Below are 16,673 nucleotides of genomic sequence, written 5' to 3' on the forward strand. Positions count from 1 at the left end.
TACCCAGAGGCACCCTTCCCACACTAGCTTGACTCCCCCTTCACTGGCTTGCTGGGGAAGCACCCTGCATAGGAATCCCACAGCCTCCTTTCCACCAAGAGGAATATATCTCTGCTGCCGGTTATCCAAGTTATTGGCAATCAGGGAACAAATTTTCATGGTACAGAAAGAAGCTTTAAGGAAAGGGTACACAGGGCTTCTTTCGTTTCTACTCTTTCAACTGGAAAAAAAAAGCTAGAATATTGTTATAAGAAACCAGCTCCAGTGAGTAAACAACCTGTGTGTTGACATTAGTTTATTAATGCATTTAGAATGACAAAAAGTGACTTCATGCAGGAAATTAATATGCTTATTTGCTTAATGAACCATTACTGGATATAATCAGTTGGTCTGACTACATAATGTGTCCTTGATTTTATTGCCCCACTCACATTTTTATCTTGGAAATCTTAACCTAACTGAATATGCCCAGAAAGAATAAAGGAACATGAGTGTCAACAATATTAGTCCCGTGAAAGATAAGGATTTTTTTAAAAACAGTATAATTGATGCCTTTCATTGAAGAAAAATTTGAGATTTCTTCTTTAGCCTAACATTTGGCATAGCATTCATTTGGTCAACAAGTATTTATTGGGCATCTATTGTATGAAAGATGAAGCACAGCTTTGAGTCATAAGTGGGACACAACATTTATTTAGACACAGATCATGTTCTCAAGGAAGTTCAATCCGTTAGGAGAGTTAAGGTATATGCATAAATAATTATTAACAATGTAAAATGTAATCAGCTCCAAAGAAAGAATCCATTATCCTGAGATCTCAAGAGAGGAACAGACTAGAATGGACGCCCATGTTTAGCTTCCCAAGACTGGCCTAAGAGAGCAACAGAGCAGGGGTTGCCGAAGTGTTATGAATTTAGTAGAACCTGGGAAATGCACCTGCTTTCTACATTTCCCAACCCACCTGTTCACAGATGTGTAGTGTGCCTCACGTTCACTCCACAAAAAGATGCAATGCTTAAAATGTAAGTCCTTCTTGGAGGTGGAAACCCATTGACTTAGAGTTGACACAAACGTATAAATAACTAGACTTTTCTCTAAGAACAGATTTTGATAGAAAGAAGAGAAGAAGGAAGGCCAGAAGTAAATGCTGTAAGGGGTAATGAGGCAACAGAGAAAAGAAATACAGACACAGTAACAGAAATAAGACTTCTGGGATCATTTGTTTTACAGGATTGCCTAGGGGTAGGCTTGGGAACAATCTGAGAATCGAAAGGTTTGGGCAGATTCACATTACATGTTTGGATTCTTGTAATTATACATTTATTTATTTATTTTTGTAATTATGCTTTAAGATAAAGGTGGGTGTGCATGCACAGGTATATAAGTATGTTTTTGTATTTATGTGTGTGTGTACATTATATATGCACATGACAGAGCTATGAATATAAATGCAGATATGTTTGTTCAGTCTAAAATCTATTAGGAACATTTATTGTTTAAAACTTCAATCTTGCCTTGGTGCTTCTGCAAAGAGAGCCAGGGTGAGAAGGTCTAGAGATAAGGGCTAGAGCTCAAGACCTTTGCAAGCTTCACTATCTTGCTCAGAGGCACCCTAGGAGAGCCTAGCTGAGCCTCAGTTTCCCTTTATGTGGTGCTTGGTGTTATAAATCCAAACCATTTTGGATGCACTTTTCTTATGCCCTCCCCTCCACAACTACTAGACTGCTTCATCTGTCATAATCTGTTAACATCATTTGTTTCTCAGGTCCCTCTAACTTCCTGGGTAGTGATAGCAGAGGCAGAGGGGCTTGCTGTCCCTCATTCTGTGTTGTAAGTGCCTTGGAGGTCCCTCAGGCACCTCCACTTTACCTGGAGCAAACTTAGCTCATTATTTTCCTCAAAATACCCCACCATGGGGCACCTGGGTAAGTCAGTTGGTTAAGCATCCACCTCTTAATTATTGGCTCAGGTCATGATCTCACAATTTGTGAGATTTGCCTCCTATAGCCTCCATCTCAGCAGATGGTGTTTCAGTTCACTCCAAATCCAAATTAGAAATCCAGCTGGTTAAGTTCCAATCCATCCAGTCACTAAATTCTACCCCAGAAATGACCTCTACTCTATGCCTGGTTTCATTCCGACCACCCTGCGTTAGTTCAGGGCCTCATTACCTCTCTTGTGGACCATCACAGGATCTCACAGCTCCACTCCAATCTCCTGTCCTCCTCCTCCTTCTACTTCTCCTTTGTGCTGCAACAGGGTTATTCCCCATGCAAACCAAACATGACCATACCCTCACTTTAGAAACTCCTCTGCTTTCTCCTGGCTGCCTGGCCTACAGATGAAGTTCAAGCTCCTTCACCTGCCACATGATGTGTGTAACGTCCAGCTGTAACACTCACCATTCTTCCACACACGTCTTAGGCTCCAGTTAGACTGAACCTGTCTTAATGCCTTAAAATGCCATGCCTTTTGGAATCCCCCTTTGCCCACATGTTCCCTCTGCTGGAAATACCCTTCCCCCTACCCTTTTCTTGAGAAACTCCTACTTATCCTTAAAACTCAGCTCAATGCCACTTCCTCTGTAAATTCTTCCTTTACTCTGAAATTAACTGCAACATCTTTTGTGCCTCACCCACAGCTCTGCTAAAGTTCTTAATAATTCTCGCATGTTCCATATTCCTGATAGGCCATGGACTTCTCTTGGGCAGAAACTGTGTCATAAGAGCCACCACCTCATACAGTGGTAAATGATCAATACGTACTATGGAATTCATTGATTACAAGGAGAGTTCAGGGTTTAAGTGCCACTTGCTGAATCAAACCTGAGTTTGCTCTCATATAGGAAATCTTCAGAAGATTGAGTAGGGAAGAGACAAAGTGGTAAGTCACACAAGCAGGCAAGGCCCCAGGAGCATTCTATGCTCAGGAAGAGATAAACTGTGTACTTTCTTGTCTGTAATTTACTTTTAAATGCTCAGTGAAGACCAGAATCGGCAAACCCCATGGGCCAAATCCAAGTTTTCATCTGTTTTTAGAAACAACTTTTATCTGAATGTAGCCACGTTGGTTCACTTAAGTATTGGCTATGGCTGCTTTTGCACTTCAAAGGCAGGGCTGAGTAATTGCAAAAGAGATCAAATGACATGCAGAACCAAAAATAAATAAGTAAATAATTTTACTATGTGGCCCTTTACAGAATTTGCTGACCCCTGATATAGACCATATGGTATAAATGTGTATGTGAATTTCAATCTGTAATCCAGGGGCACTCTATTGCTCTCACTGGAATTACTCATCTTGGAGTCAGTATTTAATCAAATAAAAATATATTAGAGACTTTTATACCCTTTTTTGAACAGAGTATAAAAATCCAGTGAGTCCTATAGTCTGTCCCCTTAGGAATGGCAACCTAGGCCATCTGAATGGTTCTGGGTCCAGCTAGTAATCTGGAGGTTTCTCAGAGCCTTAGTCCAACTAGATAGTTAATTGAATCCTGATGCTAGAATATTACTGCATTTGCTAATAATGAATATTTCATGTCCTTTCATTAAAGCACAGCACAGGGACTTCACTGAGCTCACAGAATAGGGGTATGACACCTGTGTGCCTCTTGCTAGGAGATGTCCATATGTGTGGTAGGGATCAGTCAGCCCTGCTTCAATTGTAACTTGGTGGGGAAGAGACCACAGCACTCCTTTACCAGTATTTATGGCAGGCTCTCTAATTTTCACCTAAAAGAACCTAACAGCTATTGCTCCTGACCTGATTGGCTGAGATCAGTGCCCAGAAGCTTGCTATGGGGATTGTCATATTTGTCTCAGCACATTCAGGGGGCAGTTCTTTCTCGCACATGTGATTGAGGAACTCTGAAACAGAGCATCCACCTTGTACCATAGAGATGCTTAGCCTCCCACCCCATCCCCACTCTGAGCACAGGAGGTGGAAGCTAAATGAGCAAGAGCAGGGCTTGGATCATGGAAAATGGTAGGTTGAGCATGTGCACACGTAGAAGAAACTTGCGAGGATGCAGAGTGGGGAGCATATACACAAAAGGATGAGGGGGACTTGTGACCTGTACGAAAGGATCCACAGAGCAAGGCAACTGGGTGATTAAAATAGTGTAGTGTTAATCTGTCCTAGTAGTGTGCACGATTTCTTTGGTGGTAGCTGGGGTACACTACAAAAAGATTACTTGTAGCACTCAATAAATAATTACTTATAAAATATGGAAACATTTTTAAAAATCATATTCATGTTCACAAGCCCCAGAGCTATTTCAGAACTAGATATATGAAGACAAAAGTACTACTATTTATAGTCAAGGACTTGAAAATACATATCCCTCCCTCAGTTGATTCTTGCCACTGCAGGGCAAGATGGTCTTTGATGTAAAGCAGAATACACAATTTTAAGCTAGGCACAAATTAGGCATGACAGTTACTCACGGACTCTGAAATTTCTTCCTGAGGCTCTGGAGTGGATCCACCAAGTTCTTCCTCTGATATCCCCAACCCAGGTTGAAGTAGTGGAGAACCCAAAACTTGAATGAGGTAGGAATCAAAATCCTCACACTTCTTTTTAAACACTTTTTGCTTCAGGGTGTCTTTTAAAAGAGAAGTATAAAAGGGGGGGAGAGTGGGAACAAAATATGTTTAAAGAGATCTTCCACACTTTGCTTAAAATAAAAAGACATTTTCACATCACTTGAAGTCAACTGCTCGGTGAACTAAGTTTTAAAGCATTTGGGCCTCACCTATAAGAGGCCATCTAAAATAATTCACTTTGGGGTGCCTGGGTGGCTCAGTCTGTTAAGCCCAACTCTTCATATTGGCTCAGGTTATGATCTCATGATTCGTGGGTTTGAGCCTCACATGGAGCTCTGTGCTGGCAGTGTGGAGCCTGCTGAGGATTCTCTCCCTCTCTCTCTAAATTTTTTTTTCATGTTTATTTATTTTTGAGACAGGGAGAGACAGAGCACAAGTGGGGGAGAGGCAGAGAGAGAGGGAGACACAGAATCCCAAGCAGGCTCCAGGCTCTGAGCTGTCAGCACAGAGCCCCATGCAGAGCTTGAACTTGCAAACCACGAGATCATGACCTGAGCTGAAGTCGAATGCTTAACCGACTGAGCCACCCAGGTGCCCCTCTCTCCCTCTCTCTTGCTACCCCTCCCCCATTTGCACTGTTTCTCTCAAAACAAATAAACTTTCAAAAATAATAAGATAAAATAATTCAATTTAATTTAATAACATACAACAACCTAAAGTACGCAAAAGAATGACTTAAATCCTTGCTATCCAAAGCATCAGTTAGCTGAGCTATTCTGTGGAAGGGGCAAGTTCTACCCATAAGAAGTATAATAGCCAGTCATCTCTGGTTTTAGGGATAGCAAAAGGCCAGCCAGTCCAAAAATATATCCCTTATTGGCTGGAATGAAGTCTAACTCCTTTGGTTAAGATGATAAAGTTCTTAATTATCAAAACATAATATGTCTGAAATGTGTCATATTTATGGACATTCTAACACATTAATAGCCCAGTGAGATTGACTATGTGAGATAAACCCACCAGTCACCCTGCAGTGTGTGTTAAGGAAATGAAACCCCAGGTTCGAAAGGCCTGGAGAAAGGGAGAAAGTGAAAGTAAGAAGGTTCTGAGTGAGGCATGCTATTCTTCTGGTGAGCTATGTTAGGACCCAGAGTAGGCCAGGAGCAGCATGAGGCAAAGAAAGTCTGTGTTGGGCCACGTCAGACCCCACTCCAACATGGGTGGAGAAGGAAAGAGGGAGCCAAACCTAAGACTGCAAACAGATTAAGGATATGTTTTACTTACTTCCTAAACTGGAATGAGTTATCAGTTTCCAAAGAATTGGAATATTGCTTGTGAAACAATACTGGCCCTACTGCAATTGTAGATGAGTTAGTGTCTTAGAATGACTCACTGGAAAATATCAGTTCATGTGAAAGAGTAAAGTAATAGAGGGAAGCCCATCAGAGTAGCATGATGAATATTCACAATGTTGTACTTTGAGATAAACTCCTGGGGCACATGGGTGGCTCAGTTGGTTAAGCATCCAACTCTTGATATTGGTTCAGTTCATGATCTCGTGGTTTTTGAGATCGAGCCCCACATCAGGCTCTGCACTGACAGCATGGAGCCTGCTAGGGATATATTCATTCATATTCTCTCTCTCTCTCTCTCTCTCTCTCTCTCTCTCTCTCTCTCTCTCTCTCTCCCACCCCATCTCTCAAATAAATAAACTTAAAAAAAAAGATAAACTCCTGATATCCACCTGTTTATTCTTCATTATCTTCATATTTTGTTAAGAGCAGAGAATAGGAAATAGAACAGAGACTAGAATAGAATAATCCCAGTTATTGTATTTCTCATCTCTTTAGATTACCATAACTTTTTTTCATTCCCTGTGTACTTCTTAATTCACTTTGCTTCCATGGTTATTTTCTGCCTTGCTATTGGCTTACTGCATCTCTTTTGCAATTAGGTAACTTTTTGAACATTACCTTAGAATATCCCCAATCCTACTCTTTCTTTTTAACCATATCCTCAACCATGATAGCTCAGTTAACAAACTCCAAGGCCAACTCAGCATTTATTCCAAATGAATAAAGACAAGAGATTATACTCTCTAAACTGGATTGATGCTAAATGTGTTTTACCTTCCGGAGTTTATGTGTTCAATTAAATGTTGGTGTAAGCCTCATTAGCCTCCTACTGATTTCCATTTTTGGTCAGAATAATCCAGTGATGTGGTACTTGGAGCAATAACATCAACTCCTTTCACCTGATACTGAGTCTTACCTTGCAGGGTAATGAAGTCATCAAACTGATAAACGTGCTCACTATCTGGGTCAGTAGCAATCAGATTCATTTCTTTGTGGAACATTTCGAAGTTGGGGTCATTTTTCTTCACTACCCCAATCACAAATATTTCCACATTCATGTCACTGGCTTTCTTCACCACCTCTGTCAGATTCTTTTCATCTCGGATATCTGTCTGCCCATCAGTGATGACCAAGGCCACCTTCTTTACACCTGGCCTTGCGGCTTCAAACATGTGGTTGGCTTCATGGAGTGCTGTGGCTGTGTAGGTGCCTTCCCCCAGATACTGCATGTTGTCCACAGCCAGCTTGAAGTCATCCTTGTTGGAGAACTGTGTCAAGTGGGCCACCTTCTCCACCTTATGGCTATAGTTAATTATGCCGATGCGGGCCGTAGCTAGGTCCAGAGCAACCTGGTCAGACAGAGTCTTCACAAGATTTTTGATGATCTGGAAGTTCTCCAGCCCCACGCTTTCAGAGCTGTCGATCACAAACAGCAGTTCTAGAGGAGTCTCTCTGCATTTGGGCCCACAACCTAAAAGATGCATGTTGAGGTAGAAACATTGCATGAATGAAAATAAAAACTTACTGATTGGTATGAGAGAGGGGCAGGGATGAACCAGAGACCTGGATTATTACTTTCCTTCTCTGTGAGTGTTAACATAGCTAACAACTGTCCCCCTCTGGTTTCTATATCTGACTTTAAAAAAAAATAGTATACTGCAAAAACAACCCCACAAACCCCCCCACCACCAAAACACCGTAGAAGATAAAATAACGAACAGCTATGTGCCAATTTCTCCAATTAAAAAAATACATTTTTAAAAGAGACGGCATCCCTGTGTATGCCTTCCTGATGACATTCTTCTCCCTCTTCCTAAGAGATCACCCTATCCTCAGTTTGCTCTTTATCCTTCCAGCATTTGTATTGAAACTGAATCTGAAAACTACTATTTTAGTCTTCAATCATATCCTTCTGTGAGATTTGCTATTTGCTCATTAGCATGAGCAGTGGGTAAAGTGATGGATTGAAAATGTTTAATCGTGGGGGAGGGATTAGGACCTGTAACTGTTCACAAGAATAGCTGTCCCCAGCTACTCAAGTTTATGTCTCGAGTCACTCACAGTGACCGCTAAGCTGGCTCAGTGAGGCCAACAGTGCATCCATACTATGAAACCTTTTAAGGAGAATGATCTCAGAATGCTGGTCAATAAACACCTTCTATTTAGGGTTTACCATTCAAAGCAATCGTTAGAGTCACCAGGAAATAAGAACTATCAGGGCTCCATTGGTTTATTCATATCCTCAGGTTGCCCAACAACCCTACCACAAAAAATCATGAGGAAACTTGGTGTTATATTTACAGGGCTTCTAAAACTCAGAAGCCACGTCTAAATTGGCCTGTCACCATACAGAGTCCCAAGTGGGTTCTTAAAGCCCAGAGGTCTTTTGGGGGACAAGCCAGTTCAGGGGTTCTCTGTAAGGAAAAACAAAGACGTTTCTGCCTCTGTCTGTTTGAAACATACAAGTTTCTCTTATCTTCATTAGTCTATTAATCTCTTGCCTTTTGGCTAATCTCTTTTCTTCCTCTTTCTGCTAATTCTATTTTAAGTCAATCATATTTAGCCATAGAAGCATTTAGATGGAGCTCTGAAGCAAGATGACCTCCTGACTCTGTCGGCCTGCCTCTGAAATGAAATGCGCTCTAGAAATAGTGCTTAAAACTCCACTCAGAGAGACTTCTTGCTTCAGGAAAAACACAGACAATATAATCACCAGCCAAGCTGGATTCAAATACCAGTTAGGCCCCTGTGGTTATATTTCTTTTGTTGTTTTTTCCTTCCCAAGCTCAGGTAAATGTCACTGATTACAAATGAGCTCTGTGCTCACAAAAGGCCTGGCTGCCCACAGACTCCAGGGCCAGTATCTTCACTCTTCTGAACCACCCTGGGAAGATGATTTCTTTTTTTAAATCAGGATTCCTATAGCCTCTCTCACTGCTTCTTGCCATTTCTCATTGACTTTTCAAAAGAGCTTCAAATGTTCCCATGAGCTGTATCATCCACATCTCCAGGTAACCACATTTATCTTGACCAACACAGAACATAGTAGGGTTGGTACTTTAAAGTGATGATTCTCTTCTTGACAGTCAAATCTTACCACATATCTCAAAAATAATTTTGATAATTTCTTCTTTCTGGAGGACAAAAGGAAAATGTATTAATTATATGACCATAATATTTCTTCCTATAGTCCTAAAAGCTATGTCTTACTACAGTCAGCATTGGTCTGTTTCCTTTTATTCTTTCACCAAAGGAAATAAATAGCACAGGGGTTAAAAGTTGGCCACAATATATCACAACTGAAATGCGTTTGCATTGTGAAATGTCATAGCTCAGATTTTCGCAGTTCAGATTGTGGCTTAGCATTTATCAGCTGTGTGACCTTGGACATAGATGATCTAACAGTATTTGTGTCTCAAGGCCGTGATGGAGATCGAATGAGGCTATGCACACAGAACTCCTAGGATAGGGTCTAGCGCCATAAGGTACCGCTTACAAGGTGCGGGCAATGCGTGCAATCAGTTACACAATTTAACCCACATGTGCTGAGCAACCAAGACAAGTACTGGGGCCAAAAGAGAATTCATTCTACACTGTATTCCCTCTTTCTTTTCTCTACCGCTGTCCAGTTTTGCAAGTCTCCTTCCCAGCTTTGACTTTGGCACTTCCATAAAGTGTCGCCACGTTCCTGAATGCCCCTGGTCCTGCAGCCATCAGCCCCAGCAGAAGAGCCTGGGATGAGGTGGGTAGTAGAAATAAAGCTGCCAATACTCTGCCCTGAGCAGCACGTTTACGAATAACTGGGATGACGCGACAGAAGGCAGAATTCTATATTTGCCGAAGACAGGAAGGTGACAGGAATGATTAACTTAATAGAAGCCCAGAAAATCTCAACAGGAAGGAGGCATGAACCTGATCTAAGAAGATAAAAATTTAACAGTTGCAAAAGTAAAGTTTTGAAGAAAAAAATCTATACTGACAGAATTGGGGTAAAGATGACATCGTTGGTGATGTGACTTAACAGAAACACGTATGGAAAATATTCAGGCAACTTTAATTTAATTGTATTTTTAATTTAAATTGAGTAAAAGCCAATAATTCCAGTGGCTATTTAAAAAGAACTCCCAGATACAATATTATAAAATTATATAAAATGAGGAAGTCATCAACATCACTGATATCTCTTTCGAGGGGGGTGGGGGCTTGTCATATTTTAGCACATTTAGAGAGGCATTTAATAAATCTGAAACTAGGACATATCTAGAAAAGGCAAATGTCTATATTTATATATTTATATTATGTATTTGGAAAGGGGAAATATATGTATTTATGTTCAATTTTTTACAAGTGGAGAAAATACTTGACACCTAGTTTATGATTATAGTTTTTCACTTAACATTATTGCATAATTAATTTCCCATATTATTAAGTATTCTGAAAAACTTGAGGGGCACCTGGGTGGCTCAGTCAGTTAAGCATCCGACTTCGGCTTAGGCCATGATCTCACAGTCTGTGGGTTTGAGCCCCGTGTCAGGCTCTGTGCTGACAGCTCAGAGCCTGAAGCCTGCTTCGGATTCTGTGTCTCCCTCTCTCTCTGCCCCTTCCCTGCTCCCACTCTGTCTGTCTCTCAAAAATGAATAAACATTTAAAAAAATTTAAAAAAATTGATTACTTAAGTCAGATGCACGACCATTTAAGGTTCTTGATTCATTCTGCCAAAGTGACATTCAGAAAAGTTGTAACAGACACCGCTAACAGCAGTCTATAAGAAAAACTGTTTTATTTTAGACACAAAATACTGGTTATTACTATTACATAATCTTTGCCATTTGATAGAACAAGAATTTGCAGTATTTTAAACTACACTTATGCAATTCTCAGTGAGGCTAAATTTTATTTCATAAGCATGTTTCCAAGTTGTATCCTCGTGTGCAAATTCTTTGCATATTTTTTGTCCATTGTTTTCTATTAAAATGTTTCTCTTTCACTGATTTATAAGAATAATTTATATATCAAAGTTGCATTCTAATGCTTTTCATTGTGCTTTTATGGCATAACTGGGTCTAAAATGCTTTAAGTACTCACATATATCAATCCTTTCCTCCTATTCTTTGCTTTTACGTGACTAAAATTGTTTTATTTTTTCTACTCAAATTGCCCAATGACTACTTTGGCTATTTTTGCCAATGATGAAGCCATCAAATTTATATCCATCAAAAGATTCATAGTACTTCTTATTAGAAGTAGACAAATAAGTACTTTTGTAAGTGCTATGCTATTGGGTTGGAGCCAAAGAACCACGTTGGTCTGCTGGGATTTCCAGGGGTGGGAGCATGAGGGTGGGGTTGTGGTCCAGGGAGGTAGATTGTGAGCAGGTTGGGGTAGGAAATGGTGGCAGGGTAGAGGGGTTGGGGGAGGAGGAGGTGGGGGAGGAACATTCCAGGCAGGGGGCAAAGTACACAAAGCACAGTGCATTACAGTACTTGAGTAAACTTAGGACTCAGGGTACATGGCAGAAAGGATGACAGGAAATGTGGAAGACAGATGAACTCTAGAAGGTCTGTATGTCATGTTGAAGGGTGTGAATTTTATCCTGGGCAGCTAGAAGACACATGGTCCCTAGGCAGAGAAGAGATCTGATCACATTTTACTTTAAAAAGGTGATCATGGCAGCCAGTGGAGGGGGTTGAGGTTCCTAAATAGTTCAGGGGAAAAAGTGACACCAGAAAGCAGCAGTGGCAGTGGATGGGTAGGAGGGGCTGGCCTGGAGGGACCTTTCAGAGGGAAAATGAAGGGGGTTGGTGAGTAATTGGAAGAAAGGGTGAGGAAAAGGAGTCTCAAAGGAAACAAATGGTGATGGCACACTCTCAGAGGTAGGGAAGAATGGACTAGGCAGGCTGGGAGCTAATGAAGATCACCGGGCTCAGCTTGGGCCTGGTTGGGTCTGATGCATCGAGGGGACATGTGGCTGGAGATGTTCAGTAGGCAGTGAGATGTAAGGTCTGGTGTTCAAGAGAGCAGTTCAAACTGGAGGCGGATTTAAGAAAAGCCAGTGTACAGCTGACTGTTGATGGCAGATGAGATTTCATGGAGCAGAGCCTTTCAGTCTTTTTTAAACTAGTGTATCCCCATACCCCCATTTGTTAAACATATTCTTTTCCATGTTTATAATCTAAAGACAATATTTTTTCACCCTCCATCCAACTTTACTATGATATTACATTAGCCTTTTCAAACTACAACCCCCCCCCCCATTCCCCTCCTTCCTTTCATGGCTATCCCTTCCTGAGAGTTTAAAGACCAGGAGAGAGAAGACTGAGGGCAGACACTGAGGAATGCGAATATGTAAGGGACAGGTAGAGAAATAGTCTTTCTGAAGCAATTTTTGGCATGAAGTATTAAAACATCGAACTCTGCCATTGGTATTTGCCTCTTAAAAGAGTAGTTTGCTAATCTGGATGAATCTACAACTGACAGCTGTTTGGGGATATATTTGGTCAGGGAGAGAGCGTGGGTGGGAAGAAGAAAGAGGCCTTCTAAGAGCAGCATTTGTGGGGGAGCAGACTAGATTTGGTACCAGACAAGCCATCTCTGGCTACAAGGGTTCTGCTACTTGTTAGCAAGGTGATTTCAGGCATATGGCTCAAACTTTCTATCTGACTTAGCATGTCTTTCATTGAAGTATAGATAACAGTACCTCACAGGGCTATCGTATGGATTAACATGGAGTCTTGGGCAAGAGAGGGTTGTGGCCTACAGTCTGTCCCCTTCTCATTGCACCCTCTCCCCACCAGTTCTGCACTGCATGGGGCCTGGGCCAGCATTCATGTAGTGAACACAGTCCTCAATTCTGAGCTCTGTCCAAATTCCCTGAAAACACTTTCCCCTTGCCCACCTTTTGGGTGGACCCATGCATACAGGTCAGTGCTGTCAGCTTTCCAAATGGGCCATTTAGGCAGGCAATTCTGGGATCCTGTGTGTCCAGAGTGTAATATGGGGGGGCGGGCATGAGCTTAGGGTGTTCACTCTTGTTGGCCCTGAGGACTCCTCACCCAGGAAAGGGTACAGCTGAAGAAGTACTAAAGGTCCAGAGTGGGCCCTCTAAGGAGCCCCCAGGCATCTTACCCAGTAAGGGTGGTACTGATGTGAAGGAGCCTACACAGTACCAGTCACATACTAGATTCGCACTTAATGAAAATTCTCTCTTCCTTCATTCATCCTTCCCTGCTAGGCCCTTTTCTAGAATCTAGAAAGCCAAATCAGCAGAATGACACCCCCATTTCTAAGATCTCTGCCTCTTGGTTAAAAATCTTCTGCTCAATGGGAATGCAAGCTGGTGCAGCCACTCTGGAGAACAGTATGGAGGTTCCTCAAAAAATTAATTTTAGAACTACCCAATGACCCAGCAATTGCACTACTAGGCACTCATCCATGGGATACAGGTGTGCTGTTTCGAAGGGACACATGCACCCCCATGTTTACAGCAGCACTATCAACAACAGCGAAAGTATGGAAAGAGACCAAATGTCCATCGATGGATGAATGGATAAAGAAGATGTGGCATATATATACAATGGAGTAATACTCGGCAATGAAAAAGAATGAAATCTCCAGTTCCATCCATTTGCAGCTATGTGGATGGAACTGGAGGGTATTATGCTAAGTAAAATTAGTCAGAGAAAGACAAGTATCCTATGACTTCACTCATATGAGGACTTTAAAAGACAAAACAGATGAACATAAGGGAAGGGAAACAAAAATAATATAAAAACAGGGAGGGGGACAAAACAGAAGAGACTCATAAATATGGAGAACAAACTGAGGGTTACGGGAGGGGTTGTGGGAGGGGGGGATGGGCTAAATGGGTAAGGGGCACTAAGGAATGTACTCCTGAAATCATTGTTTCACTATATGCTAACTAATTTGGATGTAAATTTTAAAAAATTAAAAATAAAATTAAAAAAAAAATTCTGCTCAGGAGATAAAAGCCTAACTTGGCCCCAGACATCACCATACATCATTTCGTCTGCTCAGGATCCACATATCTACTCCTATCATAGCATTTATCAAACTGCAGGTGAGCATCGTTTGCTTGTCTTTCTTTCTAATGGGCTGTGAGCTCCTTGAGTTCAGAGACAGAATCTTTTACTCTAGACAATTCCCCTGGCACCTACGTCAGAGCCTGACTCAGAATACATGCCCAATAAATGTCGGTGAAATGAGAGAAAAAATGAATGGATGAAGGAAGCCAGGCCCCTCCCCATGTTGGGATAGGAGGGAGGGTATAAACCAATGGGGAATGTTCCTCTGGGGATTTGACATACATTCTCCCTGCTACTCTGGGGGAGGCATTGATGTGCACACAGCTGTTTCATGCCCATAGGCATCTGGGGGTGTTTGACTTGTGGTGAGGAAGAGCAAAGAGGAAAAGGCAAACAGGCCATAAAGAAAGTATGTGTTCTGTTTGTCATATGCCCAGCTCTCATGTCTTACCATCACCTCCTAAACTCCCACCCCCCTACACCTGGATTCACTTAGCACAGCAAATAGGGTCACTGTCCTCAGACCATGACCCACTGAACAATCAAAAAGAGGAAAAAAAAAAGAGAGAGAAGGTTCTTGTTGTTTCTCCACTCTAGGAGATGTAGTGCCTTCCAATGAGAAAGGAAGAAAAAGACTTTGCCACAGAATTTCTAAAACTTTCCCACCCTGTGGGACGTTAATGAGTCAGCTTTTTATTTGCAATGATGCGGGGAGAATAAGGAAAAGTTTGTCGTTGCCTCACAATTTCTCTGGAATAAGTGAATCCGTACTTTAAAGTAGTCCCCATTTTGTGATGGCTGTTCTTGGAGTACTTCCTAAAGGAGCCAGTCAAGGAAACAGAACTCCCATTCCGGAACGTGAAGGATCACATAGATTAAAAGTTACCTGGTCGGGTGGCTTCTTTGAAACAGCTCACCTCCTTGTTACCATGTCTAGCAGGGGTCAGAGGGAAGTAGCAGCATATCCCCACGAGGCTGGGTAAGGGTTGCCTGGTGTTATTTCTCCCTCACGCTCAGATCAGTTACCTCATGCCCAGTCAACACTGGGCTTGTAGCAGTGATATCATTTAAAAAGCAACTGGAGCTCTGCGTCCAAAGAATTCATGCTTCTGAAGCTAAAACATGAATGTAATAATTTTGCAAATGTAAACCCTCAATTACCCTCTAGGATGGATACTCACAGTAAGTCCTGCGTCTCCCTTTGGTCCTTGTAACCCCTACTTAGTGGAAGAAGAGTAACAGTCAGTGTAGGTTGGAACAAGCTAATGTATAAAATTACACTAAGACTTTAAAAATCACTTCTTGCCTGTTTTCCTGGAGATCCGGGCTCCCCAATTTCACCTTTATCGCCTTTCTTTCCCATAGCGCCCCGTTCTCCATGCTCTCCCTTTGTAATATAGTGAAAAAATAAGTATAGAATGTAAATATTAAAGCCAAACTCTAAAATTTGGTTCATTTGCAAGCGGCATCTCTTAAAGACCTGTGGGGCTTGTTGATACAAATATACTACCGGAAAAAAATGGCAAGCATTATATTTATATCCCCCCCCCACCCCCCAGGTACCATAATCTAATTCATGATGAGCCGGGGGTCTCAAGGTGAGGAGATCTTGAGTTACTATCAGATCGGCTGGCTACCTTCGGGAAGTTCAACTATTATAGCATTCTAACCAGGGTTATCCAGTGTTTTCTATGTGGTATGTTGTAAGGATTTGTTCCTTTATCAGCTGGCTTTTAAGGATGAAAAAATGAGATTTTATGAAGTAAGCATGTTTATAGTTAGGAAAGGAAATGCATAACGAACTGCTTTCAAATGGATTGTTTCCTCTGAGAGCTGTCAGGATAAATGACCAGTAGAAGTGTTCTTCTAAAGTTTATGTTAAGCTGTTGAGATCCTAAACCTAAGCATTTCTCTAAGGCCCTGAAATGCTTACCTTCTGGCCAGGGAGGCCATGGCCTGTCATGCCTTTTGGCCCTGGAAAACCTTGAGGTCCTTGCTCGCCCTACACACAATATAAAGAAGGGATCATCCCATTAATTTCCCAAGATAACTCAGAAAATTCCTTGGGTCATATATACACTTGCAGTTTCAGAACAGCCTTATAACATTATCTAAATTGCAGGGGAGGGGTGCCTGGGTGGCTCAGTCAGTTAAGTGTCTGGCTCTTGATTTCGGCTCAAGTCATGATCTCCTTAGTGAGTTTGAGCCCAGTGCATCGGGCTCTGCACTGACAGTGCAGAGCCTGCTTGGGATTCTCTGTCTTCTTTGCTCTGCTCTCTGTCCCTCCCTCTCCCCTCTCAAAAATAAATAAATAAGCATTAAAAAACAAAACAAAACAAATTTGGAGGGGACTATGTATGTCAGATGGGCTCGATTCTTTGCTAGGAAAAATTTAACTTCTGAATCTGGGGTAGAAGTGAAGGAGCTGATTTATAGCATTTGCCCATTTCTGTGTTGTAATTACTCCCACCTTGGCCAATTTCAAACTATGAACATTATATCAATCAGTTCACACATAACAAGCAGCTGTTATTTCAGTTGTGATATTAATGGTGATTTTTATAAACTTCTCTACATTTTTCTATATTTTTTGATAGGCTAAAAGCATTTATTATCTTAATAATGGAGGAGATGAGGATATAACAGCATCTCTACCCAATGAATGTCAAACAGCTGTTTATATAATTACCATATACTGTTAGTTCCAGCCCTGATAATTTTTTACCAT

General features: G+C 41.5%; 1 protein-coding gene and 1 long non-coding RNA gene across 2 annotated transcripts in view; one reads left to right on the forward strand and one right to left on the reverse strand.

Moving 5' to 3' along the window:
* The window catches only part of LOC123383885, a 146,164-nt gene that overhangs the window by 39,172 nt on the left and 90,319 nt on the right, over window positions 1-16,673 (forward strand). The gene's annotated exons all lie outside the window — the stretch shown is intronic.
* The window catches only part of COL28A1 (collagen type XXVIII alpha 1 chain), a 176,515-nt gene that overhangs the window by 11,766 nt on the left and 148,076 nt on the right, over window positions 1-16,673 (reverse strand). Inside the window, exons 28-33 of the mRNA XM_006929203.5 lie at window positions 15,879-15,947; window positions 15,252-15,332; window positions 15,127-15,162; window positions 9,001-9,037; window positions 6,820-7,374; window positions 4,450-4,607 (exon numbers count right to left, since the gene is read on the reverse strand). Of these exons, the coding sequence (XP_006929265.3) occupies window positions 4,450-4,607; window positions 6,820-7,374; window positions 9,001-9,037; window positions 15,127-15,162; window positions 15,252-15,332; window positions 15,879-15,947 (936 nt within the window). The remainder of the gene's footprint in view (window positions 1-4,449; window positions 4,608-6,819; window positions 7,375-9,000; window positions 9,038-15,126; window positions 15,163-15,251; window positions 15,333-15,878; window positions 15,948-16,673) is intronic.

Source organism: Felis catus, chromosome A2 (genome assembly GCF_018350175.1).
Source record: "Felis catus isolate Fca126 chromosome A2, F.catus_Fca126_mat1.0, whole genome shotgun sequence".
Classification (NCBI taxonomy): Eukaryota; Metazoa; Chordata; class Mammalia; order Carnivora; family Felidae; genus Felis; species Felis catus.